Below are 27,797 nucleotides of genomic sequence, written 5' to 3' on the forward strand. Positions count from 1 at the left end.
ATATGAAACAAAACAAAATATAATTTAAATATAATTTATGTAATTTAGAATCAGGTTGCAACACCACCAGTCCAATAACCTGACACAATTATATCACAGTCTAGCTGGTATTTGACCTTTCAGTAGTCAGATTTTGACTGCAAAGGACAGTGATTAAACTCCATTTAAAGGAGTAAAGTCCAGTATTCCCTGGACTCAGTAGAAACTTATTCAGATATGACATATTGACATTTTCTGACCAGGGTTGCCACCTGTCAAATGTTACCTTGAAATAGACCTTGCTAAGCCATTTTAGGACGTAAGCATGGTCTTTCCATTTGTTGGCCAGCTTGGTTCTAAAACCTGCAGCAGTCTTGGACTTTTCTTCAAAAGTAACAAGGCTGTCAGGCCAATTCCGTATCCACAATGACACAGACTTGATAGATAAGGGTTTGTTGTTAGACTATGTCATAAGCATTATGGTCATTGGTTTAGCCATGATAGAAAAACTGCACCATAGCAACCTTGGCTGGGGTAAGACCAGTACATTCTTGCCTTGATGAGTTGGTGCTGAATTGAACCCACGTACTACACAATTACACAAAATACTTGTTGCTTTTTGTGGAAATGTGTCCTCGATGTTTACACCTAGCATGTGCTATGTGTCTACCACTGGACTGAATTAAGATAAATTTATTTATTTATTTATTTTTGCCCATAGTGCTTTTTCTCTGTTGTTTCTGTACATCCTTTCATACTGGCCAATAAACCTCTAATATCTCTAACAGTCTCTGGTTTTAACCTTCATATGTGGTTTTTCAGTGGTTTCTTAAGCACATAGTATAAAATGTTTCACTTAACTGCTGAGTAAGACAAGCTAAAGTTTGGGACCCTGATGATGGTTGGGTACAATTTAATCAGGCACTAGATCTTTTCACTCCTTTTACTTCTGTTATTCTCTTCATCATACCAAACTACAGAAAGATTTGAATGCATGGTTTCTATATTGTACACTGCAGTTATCCCTTAGACTGGGTACTTTGCTGTGTAAGTATGTGACAAAGCATTAGGTGCAATAGTACGTTGGTCTTTTATGCTTGATACACTAAAATCAAGGCTCTTGGGTCAATCAGTCAATTCATTGGATCAATTCAATCCATTTTTATATAGCGCTTTTAACAATTAACATTGTCACAAAGCAGCTTTAAATTCGTGTGTGAGTGTGTGTGCGATTGTTCCCTGCGATGGGTTGTGCCCTGCGATGGGGTGTCTTCCACCTTGTGCCCCGAGTCCCTTGGGATAGGCTCCAGGCTGCCCACAGCCCTGTGTAGGATAAGTGGTACAGAGAATAGATGGATAGATGGACAAAGCAGCTTTACAGAAATCCAAATGTAGAATTAGATCCACATTGAGCAAGCCACGGGCAGCAGTGGCAAGGCAAAACTCTCTGAGATGAAGTGGAAGAAAGCTTGAGAGGAACCAGACTCAAAAGAGAACCTATCCTCTTCTGGCTGACACCGGATAATGAGATTAAAAATCATTACTCCTCCACAGCTGTACACTGTAAAGTAAAACAGCACTGTGTTGAAAGGCCCTTCAGTATGACTTAGACAGCTAGCTAAAAGCTGCACAGTTAGTGATGACTTCAAATCAATGATCTTAGGTAAAAGCTGCACAGTTAGTGATAACTTCAAATCAATGACCTTCCTGACAAGGTCTTCAGTTTTCTGCAGCCCAGACTATGCTATTTACACTCCTTGTCCAATGTTGAATAAGATCCTTTCCCAAGCCAGTAACCTTAAGTCAGCCTGTCTGATCTCTCTCTTTTTTTTATTCGGTCAACACAGCTCCTGTTTTCCCGTCTCACTCGCATCTGCATGTATCTGTAAAACCTGGAGGCTAAATGAATTTGAAAGTGTTCTGGTATTTTTCAGACCATCTCCACATTCTCTGAATTTGAGGCATTTGACAGGCATCCAATAAAGTTTGGTGCCAGATGTGTGTACAGGAGGTGGCACAGTATTAAACTTGATACTGCTGCAAAATGAATTTCTAATACTTCTGACATTAACAATCAGTTTATTAAGGCTGTAGCTCATCACACAAACTGTGCATGTGAGCACCTACTAGCCTTTCTACAAATTGCAATTTTAAAACCCCTGTAATATGGTGGAAATGGTCTGTCACACACCCATCAAAAAGCTTGCAACTATAGAGGACATGCAAGGTCAGTAAAGATACTATAAACATATTAATAAATGAAGTTACTATTAAATGAAGACTCTCATGTCATCGCAAGTAAACTGTATGTATGGCATTAATATGGCTGAAATGCCAATTGGTTTTACTGTATTGAAAATACTGCTATGAACAGAATAATCTACTTTGTAGATTAACATAAAAAATATGCATTGTCACAAAAGTGATGTTTCATGTGTTAATCTATTCAGTAAATACGTGGAATTTAAGCTATGATCAGGATTGCCAGATCTGCACAAAAGCTTACAGTGGAGAAGTAGTGTTAAAGCACATAGCTTGCCTGAATAGTTCATTCACAAAGATCCTATCATTCATAAAGATCCTAAGATTCTGTGGTATTTTAATACACATTTGCCCGGTGGTGGCTATTATGGATATTAAAATAGGGGAAGCACAATTGTCTGTTATGGATAGTTATGTAACATGAATGATGGGTTTATATTAATTCGTTCTAACACATTATCATTTCTACAGTAACAGCTCATTCACAGGGGCTTGTATGGCTGACGCTCCACAAAATCTATGACTAATAATAAACACAGTCAATCAATTTTACTGTACCAAGACAGCTAAAAGGACCTTTATTTGCTCCCTGAGTTTTGAAATAATTTGCTTGGTAATTTCATTTGAATTAGGCATTGGTCTGCCTTCATGTTTAATCTTCAGTCTCTCCTCATAAGTATGAGCAACAAAAGACTTTTCTAAAATTAGGTCAACATGAAAAGTTTCTTCCATTTTGTGCCAAAAAGCAGACAAGCAGCTAGCTAGATTTACTAGCGTGACAAGCATTTAGCTAGATTTACTAGTGTGACAAGCAGCTAGCTAGATTTACAAACGTGACAAGCAGCTAGCTAGATTTACAAACAACAAATTTTAGAAATGAATGTAAATAATCAAACAGAACTTTATACTTTATGGTATATTTACAAAATTAACACCACAAATTACACCGCTCCAAGTGATTCTGACTGGCGCTGATATGTTTAAGTTTGAGATATCAGGCATCTTCATTACCATTTCAGTGATTGGCAGCTGGTTATGAGATTCTGCCCCTTCGGGAAGTCTACAAATCATCATAAGGTTGCTTCCAGGTGGGACATAATAAAATGTGTGCTGTCCAATAAACATTGAGATGTTGTTTTTCTGTGCAAAAACGCACCTGCCCATACTCCCTTTCACCCCCAGTGAAGCCCATGCATCCAGGCATGGCTCAAAATGATGTGTTAAAAGCCTGTTGTCCAATGAGCATTATTCTTTCTTCTCATTAAAACAGAGTGTACTCGAATCTGCCGTACACACCCAGAGATGCATGAGCTTCTATTGCATGAGTGTCTATTAGCACTGTGTCAGGGGCTTCAGAGGAGATTTTCACACAGGCTGAGCTGTCTGCCAAAAAAAAAGTTTGAGTTAAAGGAACGAACAGTGCTATACAGAACAGTTCCAATATGCAGTGAGATATCTGATCATTTGAGTCGCTAAAATCCTGAATTCCACCAAGATTTATGAATAATATAGATACTTTGGTAAACATTTCACTGGTGCATTTTAATGAAATTTTAGGGGAAGCCAGGCTTCCCATGTTGTCTTAAAGCAATCAACTGTGATTTTCACCAACAGCTTAGTAGTAGTCTTCTGTAGTCCACACAGAAGCAAATACCCCCTTTTTTTGTACAAGACAATGTTAAAATTGAAGGAGAAATGATCTCCGCTGATTAAGGAACTACTGCTTTTGGTATAGCTATGGATGATGTGCCTTCTTATGAATAGGAACAAAATGTTGTACAGACATTTGGCCAGTTACTAAGTTGACTTTGAATATAAAGTCTATGTTTTCAGCCACAGAGGCTCTTGGTGACATCAGATAAAACACTGTAACACTGATCTGTTGTATGGCTCCTATGCTGTTGGGGTTTAGGCATTAACACTGTCATAGTTTTGAGTTTTTCTCAATCTGCTGGCTGTGCTCTTTAAGAAAATGTATTACTGACAGTCACTGATACCTGTCATGTCAGCACTAATTGTTCAGAAGATAAATAGAAAAGTTATTTTTATCTTTGTGACTAATTTAATCAGTGTTTCCATAGCATTTCTCAATCCTTTTCTTAGTCTTGTCCTTGTGACTAACTTCTCCTCCAGTAAGGTCAGGTTGTTTTCCCACTGGAGGCTGACAGGTGATTAAATCTTAGCCTCACATGGTAGCAGTGATGGTAGCTCATGCTCATTCACTGCAAGGTACTTGGTAGCTTAGTCACTGTGCAATTGGAAAGAACAGAAGTCACAGCCCACTGCTGTTGCAATAGCCTGTCATACATTTCACAGATGCAGTTCTACCTCATCTTGCAAGACTATATCAGAAGAAATGATTGCAGTTGCATTTGTTGCTGCTTGGCCTGTAGTGCTTTACTGATGTGACTGACAGTTACTGTCAAACTGGTAGTATCATTAGGATCTTGCCTTGACCCAGTCTAACATAACAAGTACCTTTGAGATCTCATCTTCTGAAATGACCAGAAGAGAAAAGCTGGGGAAATAATGGAGGCAAATGAAGCAGGGGCTCAAATTGGGCTGGAATATGATCTTTGAGTGCAAGGAACTGTTTCCTGAGCCATTACTGTTATGAGACTTGTAAAGACTCACCAGGATTAGGAGACTGTCTATAATTTCCTCAGATAGGTTAAGCATTTCCCAGTTAGGATCACCTAGTAAAACCAGATCAGACCTTCACATAAGGGTATATGAAGGTGCTGATGGAGGGCGATAACACCCAGCCACTGACAGGGAAAACTATTTGGTTGAGCCAGTACCTCAGACGGGTTGTAAATGGATTTTGCCAAACAAATGCACACTGAAGATGATCTTTAACAAAAATTGCCATTAGATAGCTTATCTTGCTGAAATAGATTAAAACCAGTCAGATTTAAATGAGCCAGACACTGGAGCAGATGAGGCACATTTCCTATGTTCCTCTTCAGGTCACAAAGTTCATAACCATAACATACTGCAGGCTAAAGTTCACTTCCATTTCGGCTTCAATACAAGCCTACACACAGGATGAGAAAATAATTTCATTTAGAACTTTCATTGTGTCATTTTGACCAACAGTACTTTTTCAGTTTAAAATCATCTTTCTGTTGACTTCCTGAAGCAGTGAGTGGGAATTAATAGAATTGACCATATCCTTGCTCTGGGAAAGCTTGCTTGTGTACTAGAGAGTCAGAGAATCTACTGATGCTGGCAGAATGTTCCTGAAGACCCCTTTTTGCCAATATGGAAATGATTGACCTACAGAATATTGCCCATAATAATAATCTGCATATCACACAGTTTATTGAGTTATAATTTATTGAGTTAGAGTCTCAATATTCAGCAGTATTACAAATTTGATCAGAATTAGATGTGCACAGAGATATGCTCCTTTACCAATAGTGAATAGTGAATATGCTGTAGAAGATAGACTCAAAGAAGATCCATATGTTTATCTCTAAAAGACTAACAACCTTCAGGCTTTATTAAAGTCTGTGTACCATGTTAACCTACTGAGCGAGGACATAAATAGCATGTTTGACTTTCATCAAGGCCCATAATACACTCTACAGTCCTTGTCAACATGAAAGTATTGCTGAATAAGACCTTTTTTTCATTGTATGATCTATACACGCTTCTTAACTCCTTTTCAGATCATGCAACTTTGAAAGCTGCTTACAGTTCAATATTTAAACTGGAAATTGAGAATAATGTGTCAGTTGACTTCGGATTTCAGTGCTTTTTCCCTTAAATCTTTTTTTCTATGGAGAAAAATATCCAAACAGACCTTAATCTTTACACAAGAATGTAAATTAATCGTGAAAAAGCAAGCACTTCTTTAGTTTTCAATAGGCTCATCATGGCATCATTATACATTCATTCACACACACACACATACACACACACACACACACACACACACACACTGAAGCCTGTCAGCTGCGGTTGACTGTCAGTGGTGCAAACATTCGCGGTTCGTGTCACCATAGGCGCCCTCTGAAGGTGTGAGTGCTGTCTTTTTATAGAGATGTGTGACTGTGTTGATTTGTTCACTCCTGTACTTTGGACTCCCATAGTCCTGACACAGAGAATTTGACCTGGCTCATCACACTTAATCCAGCATGAAAAGGCCAAAAAAAAAAGAGTGTATGGATTTGGACATAAGCTTCAGTTCTGCTTATTGTTCTATATTTATATCAAGGTAATATCAGTGTAATCTAGCACAAAACTCATCACCTCGATCACATTAAAATAAACAGCAGTTACATACAGACTTGCTATATTTGGGTACTCAGGTGTTTTGCAGTGTTTGGTTGTTGTAAGTTTGGCCTCTACTAAACAATAGTTTCACTTTCTCCATGTTTGCAGCTATCTTTTGCCGCAACGACGCCAGTCCTGGCAGATAAGAAGAAGTACCCTAACTTTTTCAGGACAGTTCCTTCAGACAACGCGGTCAATCCAGCTGTTGTGAAGTTCCTCAACTACTACAACTGGAGCAGAGTGGGGACCCTGACTCAGGACGTCCAGAGGTTCTCGGAGGTCAGTGTAAAGATCTCAGTTCAGTAGAACAATCAGCACAAAAAAAAAGCCGGGGTGGGTTTCCCGAAGCATTTGTAACACTAAGTAATTTTTTTATCTTGTTTGTAAGAAAGTTCTTTAATTAATGAGTGTTTCCCGAAACCCTTTGTAACTACCATAGTATGTGAACTTGTTCGTAAATTAACAAGGAACCTGACCCATTCATTATTCCTTTAGTTCTTTGTTATTTGAAGTGTGCAGTTTTACATCAAAAAGTGTAGCGTTTTAGTGTAGCTTTTGTACTCCATTTGGTCATTGTTCTGTACACGGAAAAAAAGGTTCATTGAATTTACTTGATTCAGATTTGTACATTGATTCCACATGAATGAATTGATTTGCATTATCACAGAATGTTTTTATGCAGCCAACATGATTTGATCATTTTATATTCAAAGCCCTGGAAAAAAGCAAACTCCATGCAGTCACCTGAACTCAGAATCAAACCCAGGACCCCAGCGCTGTGAGGCGGCTACGTAACCCACTACATTATATCTTTTTTAATCACATTAACTTAATACTAATCAGCATCAACATCCTTGTGAGCTTTTCTAATGTGACTGAATAAGCCAATAGATCACACTCACTCTACATAATTCAAGTAGTTGATTAGATTTATTTTGCTTAAATTAAATTTCGTGTAAGCAACAAAACCATGTTTTGATCAGTAAATAAATATTTTATGTAAATTATACATTATAATTTCTCTTAAATCTGACTGACCACATATTCCCTTTTTTTCAGTGTAGCTCTTTCAAACAAACATAATTTCTGCTGTAAATTGCTGATTATACTTTTAATTGTAATTTATAAATACTGCCTATCTGCATCTGTTTTTGCCATTTAAGTCATTGATTCATCTATTAAGTTTACCTCCGGATGGTGGTAACTTGTTCAGCTTTTTTTTTTTTTTTTTCCAGATTCAGGCTGGGCAGGGCCAACAGATAACTACTTAAACTAGTTTATTAAATCTCTGATAATAAAGTAAACTAGTTTGAGTAGTTTTAGTAAACTAAAACTGAAGAGTTTACCTAATGACTCTCTCAATTTTCCCCGAAAAGCTCTTTCCTAATAGCATTAATTTCCCATGTTTTAATTTCTTCCTAAATGGAATGCCAGATTGCTTTACAAACACATAGTGCTAACAGTGACTTCCTAAGCTTTTCTTCCTTTTTACTGAGTGTTATCTAGAAAAAATGTTCTGCAGTTGCTAAAAGTATCATATAACTACAATGTGTTTATAAAATGCAGAATCCTTTTCATAGGGAAATGAGTGCATTAATTATTTATCATATTAGCCTACGAGGATAGACACTACAAAATTTTATTTCTAGAATTTAATCCATTATAACAAAAATAAAATGATTGTAGTTGAAAAGGTTGATCATCTTAAGACTAAGAACATGTTTCTGCAACCTCAAATGCTAACATGAGCAGTGTATGCAAAGACAGGATGCATTCTTCCTACCATTTGATTTAGACATATTTATGGTTTTCTATTTGAAATAGTGTCAACCTAATGTACTGGGTTTATACTCTCACTGAGCACTTTATTAGGTATACTAATACACTATACTAATACTGGGTAAGGCTTCCCTTTGCTCTCAAAACAGCCTCAGTTTGCCTCAGTTTGCCTCAGTTCTTTGTGGCATGGATTCCACAAGATGTTGGAAAAATTCCGTTGAGATTCTGGTCCATGTTGACATGCTTGCATCACACAATTCCTGCAGATTTTTCAGGTGAACTTTCATGCTGCAAATCTCCCTTTCTACAGCATCACAAAGGTGCTCTTTTGGATTCAGATCAGGTGACTGGGAAGGCCACTGAAGAACACTGAACATTGAACTCACCCTTCTGGCACCAACAATCATGTCACGGTCAAAATCAGTGAGATCACGTTTTTTCCCCATTCTGGTGGTTAATGTGAACATTACCCGAAGCATTGCACTGCTGCCACACGATTGGCTGATTAGATAGTTGCATGAAAGAGTAGGTGTACAGTATTTCCTAATAAAATGCTCAGTGAGTGTGTATTTATTAAGAGATTACATTTTATTATTTTCCATTAAAATTTCTATGAAAAGTTATTTTGCAAAGTGTTCACATTATTGGCTAGTTTTTTTTTATGTGAGATATATTTGCTGCTTCGGGTCCCTGTCTTTGTTATTTGTGAAATCTGCTGTTTTAGGACTTTTTCTTTTGGGAAATGAAATGTCCAAAAGTGGCATATCAGTCGACACAAATGGCTGTTGCTCTACACTGTGAGGACAAGTGGGATCTGTCAGATATTAAACTTATTTTTTATGATTTAATGAGTGTAAGAGGCTGTGTAGCAGTTAATGCTTCATTTGGAGGTTTAAAGCATACTGATAGTTGCTGTAAAACTAGATTACATTTGCAGGGTAAAACTCAATTATACTTTTATACTTTGCTCCAGTATAGGTAGATATTAATGGATGTAGATGGGAAAGAGCATATTTATGTATGATTGTTGATTGTAAAATTCTTTGCGACTTTTGCAGTCTTCAGCAGATAGCAAAAATCCAAAGTCAAAGACAAGGCCAACAGAGTAATTCTTAAAAGTATAAAACTCTAAAGTTGAAACACTGGGTAAAAAAATTTTGTCTCCCGCCTTATAATTCCAATATTCCTTTTTGTATAAAAATATCAAGGTTAGGGAAGGGGTTAATGTTTGTACCTTTTCTAACTACATCACTCCAAAATCCAACTACATCACCTTATTTTATTGATACAAGCTTAATTGAATTTGTATTCTCGTGAGATCAGGTTGTGATCAGGTTCAGATCAGGACATTATGGATTAGACTTTTTACATTATAATTAGACATTTCGTCATCTCTCTCATTCTGTATTTTTCTAAAAAGATAGCTGTTTTTAAGCCACTTCCCTAAAAATAAATCACTCCACTACGGCTAATCCCCTTAGCAGAATATTCAAGTACATCATAGCCACATCATTATGCTCAGCAACTATGTATAAGTTTTATTTCTCCATGTCTGAAGTAATGACTGGACATAATTAACTCCCATGCCATTAAAAATATATTAAAATTTAGCTTCATTCTCAAGACTGGCCTATTTTGAAAATATTCCAAATGTAGAAATGTCTGGAGAGCAGGCTGGTTAAACCTAGTCTATTGACTGTGCAGGAATAATAAGTCTCTATGAGAGTAGCAGAAATGAATAATCCCGTTATCTCGGTTGTCACGATGTAGTTGCAGGGCATAAACAGACAAGGTCCTATCAACCTGCCAGAGGAAGGCTTTGGAAGCCTGATTAGCGTATTGTGCTAGTGCCACCCTGCTGCCCTCAGCTGTGCAGTAGAGTGAGATGGACAGCCGCTCAGCAACGACAATCACTCATGCGACATATCAGAGTGGAAAATGTTTTTTTTTTTTTTTTGTGACACCAACAAATGTATAGCAGCCAGGAAAACCCTGCCGATATCGCTATGGCTGAATTCTGGAAAACAGCCAAAAATGGTGGAAAATCTGGTTTGGACTAAAAGGGATTATTTCTGCTTACTTTAAGGAGCTATACATAATCTTGCCTTGGTTATCTTACTACAAAGATCATGTTGGATAATGAGGAACAAACATGGTGGTAAAAATAGTCAGATGTCTAAAAGCCTTTACATTTTACATTTATGATATTTGGCAAACACCCTTATCTAAAGCGACATTTTACATTTATCTCATTTATACAACTCAGCAGTTGAGGGCCTTGCTCAAAGGCCCAGCAGTTTGGCACTGCAGGGATTTGAACTCACAACCTAACGGTCAGTAGCCCAATGCATTAACCACTCACAGCAGACAAAGTTTTAAAATGTTTAAATGACCTAAAAGCCAGAAATTTAGCCAAAAGAACAGGACTGACTGAATTAATGAGCAAATATTTCTCCACCAGTGTTAACATGGCTAGAGATCAGCTGAGTGAAGAGATGACGATGAACTTATAATTCTTCACAGTTTGGCAGTAATGCTGTTTTTCCATAAAGTAGATTACGTTATAAGTGTAGAGTCGAGGTAAGTGGGGCATCTTTCAGTGAAGTCAGATTAGAATCTTTAAATGTGATTTTTCTCCCTAAAGCATGTCACAACTATATATATATATATATATAGTGTGTGTGTGTGTGTGTGTGTGTGTGTGTATGTATGTATGTATGTATGTATATATGTATTAGAAAATGCCAAAATCAGGCCATGTTAGGATTTTTCCCAGGGAGAGAGAGATGTCTCTATTAACAGACAGTGGGCAAGGAGAGAGACAGTGGGCAAGGAGGCAAGTGACGGAGGAGAGCCAAATAACTGAAGGGCAGAACCTGCAGTTTTGAAAAACCTGAATGTGTAGTCTTAAAAAATCAAGATCCCTAGAGGCCCAGTCTGAGTTTTCAGCCCTTAGCCCCCTCAGGCTTCTGATGTGTAGCAAATAAGAATGAAGGAGGACATTTCTTACAAATGTGGTATCTACATTTACCAGACATGAGAGTTTAGAATTGTTCATTACAATCAAATCAATAGAAAGCAAGGATGGATAAAAATGCATGAAATGGTACTTATGTGGAGTTCAAAACAAGCCACTTCATGATTGCTTCATCACTCTGCTTAGTCTAAAATTGGGGCTTCCTGAGCACAAAGAGCAAATGACCTCAAGATGAATGCATGTTATCTTTGATTTGACATATGAAATGTATGATATATGACTTTTTAAAATTATTAAGTTGTAGAGTTAAGTTGTGCCTATTTATAACAGGAAGGCTCTTTCAGACCAAGACATCCTGGTAACAGTCACTACTCCCATTAGAGCAATTTTGTCAAAATATTCACATTTATTAACATTTGGCTGTGTTTCGTGTGTATGCATGCATGAGTTTTTGCTTTAATACGAGTTTCTTTTGTGAACTGATTTCTCTCCTGTCCCGACTGGGGTTTGGTATCTGACACATTGCAGGAGGCTGTCAGCAGTGTTGTGCCTGAGTGTCTATCAATAAGTGGATTAAGAACACACTCCACTATACTGTCTTACAGATTAAACCCCGCTCTGCATTTTTTATTTAGCAGCAGATTCGATGACGAGGACCACAATGTGCAATAAAATTTATTTATCAGGCATCACACCTTAGGTATGATTGTGATTGTCTGTCTGTATGGTGGTGGTGGATCCAGATGCTATTGTTGGCAGGATGTTATTTTTGGTAGGATTTTATTTTCCTAGTAATTAACATGTAAATATGTGCCAATTGCTAGAAATTTCTGATACATTGCAAGTTCTCCAAGATGCTGGGAAAACATACTAGCTGATTTCCTTATAAAACTGTACAACAGTGAGAGAGAATTGATGCAGTTTTAAAGGCAAATATATATATATATATATATATATATATATATATATATATATATATATATATATAAAAACAAATGAGTATATATATATATTTTGGTTTTTTTTTACTGTTTATTGCTCTGTATATTTTTTATATTTGCTTTATAAAATTTCTTTACATCTGCCCAAGGCTTTTAAACTAATGTAATTACTCCATATTAAAGTACTTGCTGTACTGCAAGATAAAGTTCTACCTCTCTCTCTCTTTCTGTCCCCTTTTCACACTGCGAATTTCATCATTCTCGATCAACCCCATCAGCCAGGGCCTAGTAATTCATTAACCAGTAACCTTACCTAAAAATAGCTACTTGTGATAATAATGCTGAGGGAATTACAACCTGCTCTTCACTGCGCATTACTCAAACTGAGTGATGTGGTGTATTAAAGAATGCATAAACAGAAACCCGGACTGAAATTCTCAGTTACATTCACAGATGAGTGAAGCCCAACATTATCTCTGCTCATGGACTTTTTATGAAATTGTGACTTTGTAATTAGTATTGTTACATCTTTATAATAATATAATAAGATAGTATGCACAGCAGAATATGTGTGATGTTAATCGGTGAAGAGCAATATCTTAGAAAAAGATCTTTAGTCTTTAGATTTCTAAACTCCTTTTGATCAATATGGCAGTTGAAGTCGGACATACAGTATATTGTCAGTGTGTGGTGGCCTGGGAAAATCCTTCACATGGTGAAATTGACATTTTCTATTATATAGTTTGGAAAACTACATGCTTTGCTGAACTGAAATGTGTTTTTTCTTTTGCAGGTATCGCAACCACAAGTAAAAACTTAAGAAGTTAAAAAAGTGCTTTATTGATCCCTGAGGGAAATTGTTTAGGAAATTACACTTAGCAAGGTTTTAGAAATCTTTAAACAGACTGTCTGTTCTTACCACTGCATTTGATAAACTGGCTCCTTAGCACATGATCTTTGCAGAAACTTCCACACCGTTTTGAAGAAATATGGTTATGGTTTTATGGTAAAGTTGAGATATCAAAGTATGTCATAGGCAGAAAACCCCAATTTTGGCCAAAACACAATTTTCTGTCTTTTTTGTGGCTGTTTGCCACAATGACATCCGACAGGTTTTCCCAGAAGAGCACACATATTACGTACATGAGTATACTTTGCATAATTCTCAGTGTAAATCAGAACTGTGTCTAGCACAGCATATAGGAATGCTGGTAAATCTCCACAATATTTTTGTGTAGCAACAGCCCATCATGATGCACATGATGTACATTCACTATATGCACTGTTGGATTAAAATGGATGGGTTAAGTATGTAAAAGTATTCTTGTAAAAGAGGAGCTTCTTTTATGGTATAGTCTCTCTCACACCAAGGTGCTCCATTAGTGGCCTTATATGATACACTCCAGTTCTTTCAGTAATGGATCTTTATTTTGAGATGTGTGTATGTAGGTGTGTGTAAAAGATTCACCTTGTTTGATCACTGACTAAACATTCAAACAACACAAGCACAGCAGCCAGGCTTACCAAAGCTAATTGCATTCCCTGAGGAGATGACCGAAGCAAAAGTCATCCATCTCTTTCTGCTTTGATGGAAGCGTTTGGGCTGCCCTTATATTGGCGTGTGTGTAGCTTTGCACCTTTGTACTCATTTGTACTCATTTGTGACTGTTTCACCAGAAAGACTCATTAAAACTAAATCTAAAAATAGACGTTTAGCTCTAATAGACGCACATACACACCTGCTGTTCATTTGTGCTTAGGCCATCTCTTTGTTTAGAAGGCATGTTCGCTCCTCTGGGAGAACAGGGGAATCCCAGTGCTTTCACATTGTCTGGTCCAGACTTGTCTTTTACTCGACTCATGCTCAGCATGTTCTTCCCACAGCCACATGAGCGTGAGTGTGTTTGGCCAGTGGGAATACTCTGACATGAAATCAAACACAGAAAAAGGTCAAGCAGTCGTCCTTCTCTCTCAACTCATCCAAACAATGAGTCCAGTAGCTGCTGGGACTCTGTGATTGTTTTGCGATCTAGCAAATCTTGTATCTGTGAAGATATGAGTGTAATGCTTTGTCTAGATCTGAGTGCTTGTGATTTCTGAAGAGCAAAACCAGGTTGTATTGATCTCACTTGTCTACATGATTTTTTACATTGTTTCCTCTTCCTCTGAGTAGTGGGTCCAGTGCTTTTACTACCTCTCTCTGTGCCTCTGTGTGCCCATGTGTGTTTGTGTTTGTGTGTGTGTTTTTGTGCAAGAGGGATTTTCACCAAGACTGGCAGATGAAGTGAACAGAATATAAATGAGGCCAGAATTGATACTGAGTAAATGTTAGGCATTCCCCCATTGCTGCAGGTCTTAATTAAGGATTTGTGCATGCTTAATCATGTATGAGTCGTATGCCTACTATCACAATCATAATCCAGCCATGGGCATTTATTCTGAGGTCACAAACATAAATATTGGACAGTATGAGGGATCGTTCAACATCATGTCACGGCAAAATGACAACCTTTCGAGTAGCACAATTGCTGTTATCTATTGAAAGGCGCATAAATCAGCTTCAGAGAGACAGTTCAAAGCACAAGGGATAAATCTTGTCATTCAGTGATCTTGCTCACTGAAATTAAGCAATTGTAAGGAACAGTCCACTTATTATTGGTGATAAATTTGATTCTGGCTGTGCTATTCTTTTATACATACAAGATGTACCCCTAAATATGAGGTATAAAACATTGAAATATAGAGCATGACTGTTATAGTATGACTGTGAATTCTATTTAATTGTGAAAATGTGAAAATTGTGAAAAAAAAAGAAATTGTGCTATACGTATGTTAGGAATAGAGCATGACTTAGTGTGCTGTTATAGGAAAATAATCAACAATAACATGAGTTTGGCTACATGTGCTCTGGCTGGCATATGGTTTATTAAACGTTTTATGGTAGGTCCATAGCATTGTCATGTTACCATAACTTGTAACTCTCATGACAGTTTCTTTCCAGTCATATAACCGTGTCATGTTACCATTACCTGTAACTGTCATAAAAATTGATATCATCTTTGATGTCACTGCCAGATCCATGTTTGCTAAGTGTGCTCTGGATGGCATACATTTTATTACAGATGTCATGAAACATACTTGACTGCTCTGACCTTATGAGGGATGTCACTTGACATACATCAATTTTCATAAAAGGTTATGAGTTGTATAAAGATGTATTATAAGGCTAACCACATTATAAACAGCTTGTTTATGACAGTTGAGAGATAATGCCCAACGAAGCATCTCAAATGACAGAAAACAGCAGATGAAGTGGAGGCCAAAAAGCATCCTATTACTTTCTGGTGTCAAGACACTTCAGCGGGTATTATCTTGCTTACACCATAGCTGCTTACCAATGATTGAAAAACAAAGGTTTTACACATGAATTGCTTCTTCATAATGGAAATAGCAACCCATTGTCATTTATGTAGCTGCTTTATGTCAGTATTGTGACCCAGGTAACATATTACTAAACTTAATAAAGGAATCCCTTTATAAAAGGTAAGAATTTGTGTAGATTTTCATACAGCAGGACAAAAATAACTTGTGGCACACAATTCCATAGTGCTGTGAGTGACAAGCAGACCTATCACTTGTAAATAAATTTTAAGGTTTTATCATCATTCATTTATTATTTCAGCAAAACAAATATATAGCTAAAGTCAAATTGTGGCACACACACTTGCTAGCTACATTACGTCTTTGGTGGTGATTTAACTAGCTAAGATTTATCTATAAACTATCTGAGAACTACATAATACACTGTTTTTGCTTGTTTGTTTGATAGCAAGCTGCATAGCAGGATGAAAATTGCCCAAAATCTCAAAAAAGTTGTAAATGAGCATGCATGAGCTCATCTTAGATACACACATTATGCTTTTTTCAAGGTCGAGCCCGCTTGCTGCACCATTTAGCACACAACTATGTAATTAGCTTCTTGAAAATTAATTAGATTATTGAAAATGTTATTACAGTTTTAAAAAAAATTAAGAGAAAACATGTCACATGGCCCTTTCTTTCTGTGTGTGACAAATGGTAAACAGTGTAGATGTTTGTGACATTTGGAAGGGTTATTTATCTGCTATCCCCTTTCTGGCCTCCTGGCTGATGGCAGATCCTGCTTGGCACACACACACATACCTTCTGATGTCTCAACATCCTCTGTGTGCAAGTCTCTCAGGATAGAGGACAGATCAGCTGGAGGCGAGGCAGAGCTGGGGGGCAGTCGGCAGATCGCTGGAGGACATGTGATGGAGCGCTGTGCATTTCAAAAGGGTGGGAAAAACTACAGACTAAAACAACAAGGCCCCACTAGAGCCTGCCCTGTAATTTATCATGACCCTTCAGTAGAAGTGCTGAGAGACAAACAGGCTTGTTCGGCTTTCTGGTGAATTGCTGGGCTCTTCTCAAAGTATAACAGGAGAACGAATGTAAAGGGAATGTATTGTAATTGGATCGTAATGGTTGTTCTGGTGTTATGCTGAATTTGCTCATCTAATTGCATATAAGTGATAAACAGTTGTAGCTGATAGTAAATTAGCCTGTAGCACTAGCTGATACCAACACTTTGCCTCACTTCCATGTACTGAGTCATGCTGCTTCCTGTTTACTCTCTTTAGGCTGGGTTCACCTGACAGGTCACTGCCTAAATGCATTATAAATTTCATCACATCACGCTCATCTCTCCCAGCTTTAGACTCAAATCCCATAATCCTTTGGAGCCCTTTTGCCGTTCAGCATTCACCTGATAATTTCTCTCAACTGTCTCACACTTCTTTGCTTTGAGCAAACCATTATGGGGCCTCAAGGTCCTGGCTGCTGCAACTCACACACACACACACACACACACACCTTAACTCTCACATAAACAACCGCTATTGTTTATTGATGTGCTCACACACCTGCATTGACATACACATACTCACACTGGTACACATACTACAGCCTGGATTACCTGGATATTCAGGATTTATCTGGATGTCCATTAGGCTGCCAATATGCTCTCTACATCAGAACAATGTGGGACAGTCTGGATCATCTGGCAGACAGTTCAAGCAGCTGTGTGAAAGACATTAATTATTACTCACAGAAAGACTTTGAGAGTCGCATGAGTGTATATTTCTGAACCTGTGTCAGACTTGATCTTAGCACCAACACTGTCTGTGAAAAGGTAACAAATTACTATTCAGTGACAATAAAGGACAGTGTTGATAAGCCTACGTAGCATCTATATAAGCCTTTTATGACAACTGACATAAATCTACATAAACACTTGTAAAAACTTATTCCAACCAGGGGGTATACATAGCATGACATGACACCTATATTAACTCTTTGTGACCACTGACATAAACCTACATAAACATATGTAAATGCTTATTCCAACCATGTGATGTGCATAGAGCTGGATGACACCTATTACATAAGCACTTTATGAACCCTAACATAAACCTACATAAATATTTGTTAGATTTAAAAGATTTATTATAAACTGGCATTAGTAGCCTTAGACTTTTGTCATTTATGATGTCAAGTTGAGATATCACCTGAGTTAACTGACATGGTTTTTTTAATGACATATGGTTGTGTTATAACACTTCCCAGGCTTTGTTAGGACATTATGTGATGTCATATAATGGTGATGTGAGATAGCTTGCTAAAAATGTATAAGTGGAAAATTGATCAGGTGGTAACATCCAAAAATCTTCTGTCTTTGAAACTTTCATAACACATTCATAACCCTGTCATTATGGGGTCGCTGCATTAGAAGTAATCCATATCAGTGGACATCAACTTGGCAAGTAGCAAAACCAGTCTATATGAAGGCTAGCACCTGATGAAATAAGCTTTTATAAATGTTTAAATATGCTTATGTCAGATGTCATGAAGGGCTTAAGTAGGCTTTGCAGCTTTATGAGCACATGTTATCAGAGAATTCGGTCCATGTTTAACTTTAGTATTTCAAATTATTTATACATATACATTTTGATTTGCTATATATCATGACATCTATTCATGACAAGGTCTGAATGGATGGTTGTCTTGACAGTATACAGTAATATACAATATACAGTAATAAGCCCATAAACACATGCCTAGTATTCTTTGAGCGGTGTTATCAAAATGCGTAATGGTTTATAGCCACATTTAGCTCTTACCAGACACTGTAGTGCCAGTTTATAGCAGTTTATACAGCCTATTACTGACTTTTAGCTTAATTTATATGTATATTATTGTGGACGGTTTGTCCCTGTGTGACAAGATGTGACTCTGACAGGTGAAGCATGAAGCATTTTTCTGACAGCGCATGAACTCCAACTTGTAATTACTGCTTCCCTGGTTCTTTTTAGTTCAAGCCTGAGAAGGACCTTTCACAATCCATCTTTCAAGTTAGCATGCTTTTACTTCAAGCTCTCTCTCTACTACTTTAGTGGTCTGTGAAAGTACTAAAAGTTATGGATGCTATCCAGTGCAGAAGAAGAACAAGGCCCAGTGATCAATCTTAATTCAATCTTCCACAATGTCTGATGTTCAGAGTGAAGTTGCCTATTAGAGCAATATTTGGGATCCATTTATCATGAGCATGTCTGTTGATTTGAGCTTCTCTCACTTGGTTTTCTGCTCTGAAAAGAGCTTCTTGGGTAGCTTTGTTATATATCACAGCACAACAAATAGCAAATGACTGTGCTTGCACTTTCAAGGTTACATGATATATACAAAACAATATGTATTGCTTTTGGTCCATTTTTCATAAATATTCAATGGCAGGCATAATTGATGGCTGTGGGGGGTGATGGAGGCAGAGCCCAGTCGTGTCCAAAGCCCAGTGGGGGAACAGCAGACCACTAGAGAACAGGTCTCACAGACTTCAGGCTGTCGTGGATGTGAACAGCATGTCTCTGGTATCAGATCCACCGGAGATTAGAGTGAACTGAGGCATAAATCAAGGAGATTGGTTTTGGCTGGCTCACTGTATGCCATTCCTCATCTACTAACACCCTCTTCCCCTCTCCCTCTCTCTCTCTCTCTCTCTCTCGCAGGTGCGCAATGATTTGACCAATGAGCTTGAGAAGGCAGATATCCAGATAGCAGACACTGAGAGTTTTTCTAATGATCCCTGTGTTAATGTGAAGAAACTGAAGGTAAGACAGCATATATGATATATTTCTGAACCAAAAACACTTTACATCTCATTTTCCACTATAGAAAAATTAAAGGAAAAGCCAACATAAAATTTCTAATAAGGTGTTGGGCCACCAGGAGCCACCAGAAACCTTTGTTTTGATGATGGTGGTGGTGAGCACTATCTAACATGTCGGTCCAAAATCACCCACATGTGTTCAACTGGATAAGATCTTTTGATTATGAAGGCCATCACATATGATTTACATTATTTTAATACTTTAAACCATTCAGTGAGTACACTGTGGATGTGAAGTGGGTGGGGTCATTCTTGAAGAGGCCACTACCATTAGGATAGAAATGTTTTGTCATAGGATGAAGTTGATCAATCAGCATACTTTTGGATTTATTTGCTGTGACCCTTCCCTTTATGGGCCATCAGACCCCCTCACTGTAGGGTTCTAGCATTCAGGCTTGTACTATTCTCTTGGTGTATGCCACAGATGCACTCGCCCACTTGTTGAGAATATGGTGAAGGATGACTCACTGACCATATCACTTTTTTCCACGTCTCTGTATACCAATGCCTGTGTTTCTTGCTCCACTGAACTCCGAAATTTGCATTTGTCTTCGTAATGAAAGCAACACTATTATAATATCCCTCTCAATGTAGTTGTTCTTGCTGGCAGTCTGCTCACATCCCGTATTTACATCTTCTGTCACCTGAAGAACTAGGTCCCATAGATGTAAGTGCACATGCCACTGTTCCTATTGAAACAATGAGATAGTTGAGCAGTCTTTGGGACTGCATCTTCTGCCATTTATTCACCAATAATGAACCCTCTTTCAAAGTCATTTAGAGCTTTACCTCTTGCTATCTATAAAATCGAGGTCATCTGGGCCTGCTCAGCATTTTATACATGCCACAGAGCATGGTAGGATTTGAACTGCTTAATTATGTCAAGTAGTATGAAAGTATGGAAGAATCTATACTCATTATGTTTTTTATATGCAGTTATATACATTACAAATAGTATGTGTAAAATGTATTATATCCCATGTGTACTGGGTTGCGGAATGATTCAAACTGAATTGAATTGAAGGCCAAATTGAATTCTTATGTATTGTATTTTACCTGTTAGTGGGTTCAGATTTACCTTTCCTATTCCCTGTAGTTACAGCGTAATACATGGTAGCAAGGGGTTAATGCATTCCATTTCACTTCTGTCAAACATTACATTGATGGATACAGAAGTAAACAAAAGCATGCATGAACTATTAAAAAAGGTTTGAATTATGAAATTATGTACACTAAATTCCAGTCTGTAGTTTTGGATTATAATTGATTGGTTTCAATTAATTAAATTATTATTGTACCGATATTTTGAATAATGTGTTTTTGCTTATGTTGCAATGCTTCTGCAATGTTCAGCCCCCAGTGTGTTTTTTGTTACAGTTCTCTAATCCCAGTGGAATTCTGGCAGTTTTCTTGACATTTTAAGAACTTTCTTGTTACTGCCCCATATGTTTAGTTGAGCTGAAGCACTTTGAAGCCATTATCTTTGTGGTTGAGTTATCCATGAATTGTTGCTGGCAGCCTGTTTAATTGGCTGCAGTAATTTGATGCTTAAGAAATCATTTGTGTGCTTCACTTTGATAGGCAGTGAAAACAAAGTGTAGTATTTTCTTTGCTAAGAAAATTTATCTTTTTATCTGTTTATCTATCTATATATATGTCCACCCAGATCTGCAGCCATTGGATTTCTCTGAACTCAGCTATTTCCCCTGCTCCCTTCTACTACAACACATATAACTCCTGTTAATGCCTTAACAAACTGTTTTCAAAGAGTCATTTCCCTTCAGCATTTCTCGCTCTTACTGTGTAAACATTTCAACTCGTATTACTAAACCAGTATTGTATCTCTGTGGTCTCAAGCTCCCAAATAACATCACAGAAACATTTCCTTACAAGGCCCATATATTTCACCTCTTGACATCATCTCTCAGAGGGTAAAATATCCTCACTCACAGTGACTCATGCACAGCAACGATGGACAAATCATAAATTCATTAACTAGCCCACTGGGCTAGTGAGAGCTCCAATGTGCTCCTTAGTCCTGTGTTCTGCTTGCCCAGAAGTCTAATTAACTAGGCTAAAAAGCAGCAATTATTGTCATTTAACTCAAAGCTGTAGTCATCTCCTGATAATGTCTCTGGTGATGAAACACATCATGTTTGCCCCGTCGCCAAAAAGGCAAAAAGTCTTTAGCTAACATTTTGGCTATGGGCTGTGGTGTAACACAAAATACATTATTTGAGTCTGGCTAGTGTCTTCATTTTCACTTGATGAAGTATTTAAATGTGAGGCAAATGTGTGTTGCGCTACCATTTTTGTTCTGCACTGCACTGTATTTTGCTCAATTGACACGGTTTCCACATCCTGATGTCTAGCATCTGTTCATACTAATTAAGATGCCTAGTAACAGTTCCTCGACCATGTCATCGGTGCACATGCATAGTTCAGCAGGTGGCAGGCTTCAAAAAAAGCAGCACACGCCACCATATTGAGGCAGTTTGAGAAATATATAAACCAATTGGAGCATCATCATCATTCAGTCTTTGTAAGCACCTTATCCTGGTCAGAGTTGTGGTGGATCTGGAACCTATCACGGGAATACTAGCCGTGAAGTGGGAATACACCCTGGCAGGGACAGACACACTCATTCACACCATTTAAACACCACACAGACAGTAACCCAAGCTCTGGATCGAACTGGGGACCCTGGAGCTATGATGCAGCAACATTAGCCATTGCACATTGCGTCTTGATGCCCATTGAAACAAACAAAAGCCAGTAAGAAGTAGAGTATCTTCCTTTCTCAGGTTGTTGGACGAGTGAAGTAAAAAAATGTTTGTGACCGTTATAGCAACAAAGTACTGAACCTGCTTGGCTGTGAGGCAACTGTGAATGAAAAATAGATACCTTGTATACGTAAACTGCTTGTACCCGGGCTAGTAATTTGTCCACTGCTGTACAGATCCAGCCATAATAGTACTACAGCTAATAGAGTTTAATGGTGTATTCAGAGAACGAAAGACACTTTGGCTTATTTAGCATTCATTTTGGCTTGTTGAATATCACAAACAGTGTGAACAGTTTGCCTCACGGGCATCGATGCAGCCTTTATTTGACTGTCTCAGAACTCCTGGATGGTTGGAAGCATTTTCACAGGTTAAAAGACCTCACTGGAGGGGCTGAGCAGCAGTTTCCACTGACTGAGGCATGCGGAAGAGCCTGAAAAGGAAAGCAGGATTGTTCCTTACAAAAGCTACAATATCCCAGCATGCTCTCTGGCTGTTGTGAAGTGCTGTGGAGATATTGAGGGGAGCCAGGCATTTTTGAAGGCACTTACTGAGGCTGTGTGGAAGAATATAGAAGATTGTTAGACCACACACCATGCATACTTCTTCAATGATGAATTTACTGGATTGTTCTGAGGCTGTGGGTGCTGGCAGGAAAAGTGCCATAGGCTTTAAATTGGTGCGAATGTAAGCTGCTCATTAGTGCACATTTATTGACTGGGTGTCTTGTGGTTTTGGAAAGATGTAAAAGCTTTCTGGATCAGAATGGAACAACAAATTCCATGATGTATGTTTTGTGGATTTATTTGACATCACAATATTATTTAGGTCATGTATGTTATAGGTGGTTGGTAACAATTTATTTGAATTTATTTGAGTCCCTACACTAGGCCTTCATAAAACATAATTCTTATATAAAGTAATGCTGCAGGATATACAGTATATAAGGGTTATTTCAAATCTTGTGGTGTGTTTTTATTCAGTCATGTGACTTCATCTTCACATGAAAGGCATAAGAGAGAAGAACCTTCCGTTATAATTTGGCTCTATTCTTTTGTCATTCTCCTTACTAACATCACATTTATGAATATTTGAGATCGCTATCTATCATCTTATCTTTTGAGAATTGCCAACTCAGTGTGGCCCATAGCCTGGCTGTTATGTTTTTTTTGCAGACATGTTATAAATGTTATATAAATGTTATAACTGATAAATGATAAGGATATGTTATAAATAACATATATTCTCCTGAAACATCTATAACAGTGGTAATTTAAGAATAGATCAGCCAGGATCAGTCTTCTCATTTGTGTTTAATATCGTACATCTATGTCAAACTTAGTATTTTTAAACATAATTATCATGCATGTTTGCACTGTCCAGCACACCATCCCAAACAGTGTTGTCTCCTGGTGTATGAGTGTGCCATGTGTGGAGGTGCAGTCTAGAGCCTGCAGTCTGCAGTGCCTCAGTGTATTGAGTCTAGTGCCTGCAGTCTACACTGTCTCAGTGTACCGAGCTGCTGAAAGATTGATCTTTTGTGATGCGGAACTGGACGAGGTGGAAACACAATGCTGCAGAGTGAGCTGAATTATTTACAGACTCAATCAGGCAGCGTGTATTTAGGCTGCTGATAGAGAGCAGCGCTCTGGCCTTTTTGGGTATCAAACAATTCTTAGTACTGACATTAATGTCTGTGCTGTAACAGATGCAGTCACTCGGTATAATATAGCCCTGCCCAGCCAAGCTTAATACACACAACTCTTCTTCCTTCTGACAGCTGCTATATTATTCTCCAATTATCCTGTGCTGTTTTGGGAATGGGATATGATTTCCCAGAATGCAGAGACGTACTTAAGCATATGTAGTGGACAAAAATTCCTCATTTTTCAATTTTAGCAGATTTGTATAACTGGGTGCCATGGGCAGCACGGCTGCACAGAGCATGGCAATGCTCCAGGTTCCCTGGTTTGTTCCTGAGCCTGGGTTACTCTCTGGGTGAAGTTACATGTTCTCCCTGTGTTTGTATGGGTTTCCTCTCGGTTGTCCGGTTCCTTCCTACCTCCCTAGCACATGCCAGTAGATGGATTGGCTACAATAAATTGGTCCTAGTTGTGAATGAGTGTGTGCATGATACCCTCTGATGGACTCGCATCTAATACAGGGTATTTTCTAGACTAACAGTGTTCCCAGGATAGGCTCTGGATCCACCACTTCCCTGACCATGATAACATGATTATTGAAAGTGAATGAGTGAACTAGGTTCAATCCTGAGCTACTGTCTGTGAGGAGTTCCTCATGTTCTCCCTGTGTCTGTATGGGTTTACCCCAGGTTCTCTGGTTTCCTCCCACCTCCCAAAAACATAATGATAGGTGGATTGGCTATGCTAAATTGCCCATAGGTGTGAATGAATGTGTTAATGTGTGTATGGTGCCCTGTAATAGAGTGGCATCCCATCCAGGGTTTATTCCGGCCTGCCCAGTGTTTCCAGGACAGGCTCCAGATCCACCATGACCAAGGATAAAGTGCTTACTGAAAACGAATGAATGAATGAATGATCTTTGAATGAACTTTTGTCTAATATTTGCTTACTATGCTTACAGGACAATGATGTGAGGATCATCATTGGTCAGTTTGATGAGAACTTGGCCTCTAAAGTCTTCTGTTGTGTGAGTATTTTTTTAAATAGTTGTCACTGAGATCAAACCTTTAGTTTTGAGGTCATAAATGTATTTTAATGAAATACATGGTTAAAATGCATTATATTGAAAACACGTGTAACTTTACTAAGCAATTGTTATCCTTAGAAAGTACATTATCAATATGTTTGCTTCTGTGCCTTGATTGGAGTAGGAAGTGAGTGTGCAATGAATCAATGCCACAAATCCCTTCTGGATCTTTGTGCCTTGTAGGCATATAACCTGAACATGTATGGCAGTAAGTATCAGTGGATCATTCCAGGATGGTACCAAGGCAATTGGTGGGAACAGGCCAACTCTACCAACTGCACCACCAAGAAACTGCTTACTGCTATGGAGGGGTACATAAGTGTGGACTTCGAGCCTCTCAGTGCCAAACGGATTAAAGGAATCTCTGGAAGGGTGAGTGTGTAGAATTTTACATGATTTCAATAAACCTCAGTTCTCCAGTCATCCTTCCATCCATATGTCCATTGGGCTATTGTTTGGTCAACAACAATGTCACTTATAAAAGTAAAATTAGAATCTACCGTATTCTTAAAATAGAGTACAATGCACAAAGCGAGTGACATAAAGACACTGGTTTGCCAAGGGTGGTATGGAAGAACTCGAGTAGCCTGCACAGAGCCCTTACCTCATCCCCACTCGACCCCTTAGGGATGAATTGGAACATCAAATGTCTGAACTTAATAATGCGCCTGTGGATAAGCAAATCCTCACAGCCAAAATGTAGTGGAAAGCCTTCCCAGAAGAGTGGAGGTGTAAACAGTCTTTGGGCCATACAGTGTATATGTTACATTATATGTTTTGACCTGATTCTAGGCTTTGGATTTATAAAGTTCTCTGATATGTCTGTGATTTTAACCAATAAAACCTTGGTAATACCTTGTAATTCCAGTGACTAAATAATTATAGTCCAGATCATTTGTACTCAATGTCAATTAATAGTTAATTATACACTTTTCCTTATAATAGCTGACTGTATCAAAGCATTTATTGTTTGTATTTACCTCTGCCTATAGAAATGTTTGCTAATCAGCAGAAATCCCTAAGATGGCTTTGTTTGCTTTATTGCATGTTCAGACACCCCAAGAGTATGAGCGGGAGTACAGCAGAGAGCGGGAGCAAAAAGGAGTGGAGGCCAGCAAATTTCACGGTTTTGCCTACGACGGTATCTGGGTGATTGCTAAGACACTAAGCCGTGTTATGGAGCTGCTCCGTCAGAAGCAGAGGCATGACATTTACCATAACATGACCATGGATGACCAGGAGGTGGGAAAGTTAGTGCTGGATGTGATGAACGAAACCAACTTCTTCGGAGTGACGGTGAGTCTCTGTTCCTCTGTCATCTTTTCAGTGCAAGTGTGAAATGCAGGCTGACAGCCAGATCTCTAATGAACTGTGATGTTCCTTGTGACGCCTCATCGAAATTCATGAATGGATATGTGTTAGGAAAAACAACACTGATCTTCAATGAAGCTTGGAGAAACAATTCCTCCATATACAGGCCTCACATTGTATATGTTCTAAGTATCCTTTAAAAATCTGTCGCACTTGAGGGCAATGAGCCTGTGTAAAGAGTCAAATTCTTGGCATCTCTGGAGGCCATTACTGAAAAAGCACTGACTTTATGGGCAACTAGCAAGATCTATGCATGCTGTTTTTGCTGAGATGTCAAGCGACATTTCCTCAGGCATAAGTATTATAAAAGCCATTTTATGATTGGTGCTGTTGACATGCATGAGTGAGATATTAGTAAGTGTAGACAGGGTTGAGGAAAGGCAGTGGTTTGGGGGTGGTGTAAGAGATCAGTACCTGGCATGGGAGACCAGGAGCAAACAGAAAATCTAATAGAAAAAAAAAAAAAAAAAAAAAAAAAACAGGCAGCTTGCAGAGAGGTGAGAGCCAGAGAGAGCTATACAGATTTGGTATGCAGGGAGCATCGTGCCTGCAGACATGCTTTGTGTGTGTGTGTGTGTGTGTGTGTGTGTGGCTGGAGCGATAGGATGCTGCTGGATGCAAAAAAGAGAAAGAGAGCTAAAGGAAAGAAACAGGCTTGACAGCAAATGTAAAGCTGGTGAATACAGCTGTTGCAGTAGCAAAGAGCAAAGCATGAGAGCTAATATAGTGTAAATCGAGATTAGTTGTTTTGAGCCCTCTTAGGTCTTAGCCAGAGGTTATTTCACATCTATCATTGTCCCGCTGGTGAAGTGTGGTAGACACTCAGCTTGACAGCACCTACCCTGGGCCCTGAGAACACAGCCTCCCTCCTCAGCACTGCACAATAATGGAGGGAAAATCACTGCAGTAAAACAAACAGCTCTCTAGGAAGAAAGAGAGCAGCAGTGTAAGCAGAACAGCAAAACAAGATAGTATATAGAGAAATGCTGTGTGGGGTATTTTACAGGAGAATGCTAGTTTGGTGTGGTAATTCCCACAGAGAGAGCTTTTTCCACAAAATATGACCATGCTGATCAATTTGCAGAATAAGCACTGAAATGTCAGCTATACATTTTCCCCAATATAACTGCCAGACTTATGCAGTCTGCAGTTTTGCAAGTTTTTTTTTAAACTCAAGGTTATAGTTATTCTCTCAAAGGACATTTTCCTAAGCCCATGCAGCACCTATAAAATTTCTTATTACTGTTGAGTGTTCCCTGCACTCCAAGTCCCTTGATGCTCTAAACTCTGGCTTCTGGACTTTCTTTGTCAGAGTCTGAAACCATTGAGCAGGGCTATTGATCGAGCGGCAGCACACTTCAGGAAGTAAAACATTAGCTCAGTGAAGCCTCTGGGGAGTACAGATCACTCTAATGAGAGATGGAGGGCTAGACCGCTGCTGAACTTTTGAC

The 27,797-nt window shown here is 38.4% G+C and overlaps 1 protein-coding gene across 1 annotated transcript in view; it reads left to right on the forward strand.

The window, feature by feature from the left end:
- The window catches only part of gabbr2 (gamma-aminobutyric acid (GABA) B receptor, 2), a 181,354-nt gene that overhangs the window by 93,185 nt on the left and 60,372 nt on the right, over nt 1-27,797 (forward strand). Inside the window, exons 3-7 of the mRNA XM_026929439.3 lie at nt 6,631-6,801; nt 19,302-19,403; nt 24,850-24,915; nt 25,159-25,347; nt 26,029-26,271. Of these exons, the coding sequence (XP_026785240.2) occupies nt 6,631-6,801; nt 19,302-19,403; nt 24,850-24,915; nt 25,159-25,347; nt 26,029-26,271 (771 nt within the window). The remainder of the gene's footprint in view (nt 1-6,630; nt 6,802-19,301; nt 19,404-24,849; nt 24,916-25,158; nt 25,348-26,028; nt 26,272-27,797) is intronic.

This window comes from Pangasianodon hypophthalmus, chromosome 23 (genome assembly GCF_027358585.1).
Source record: "Pangasianodon hypophthalmus isolate fPanHyp1 chromosome 23, fPanHyp1.pri, whole genome shotgun sequence".
NCBI lineage: Eukaryota > Metazoa > Chordata > Actinopteri > Siluriformes > Pangasiidae > Pangasianodon > Pangasianodon hypophthalmus.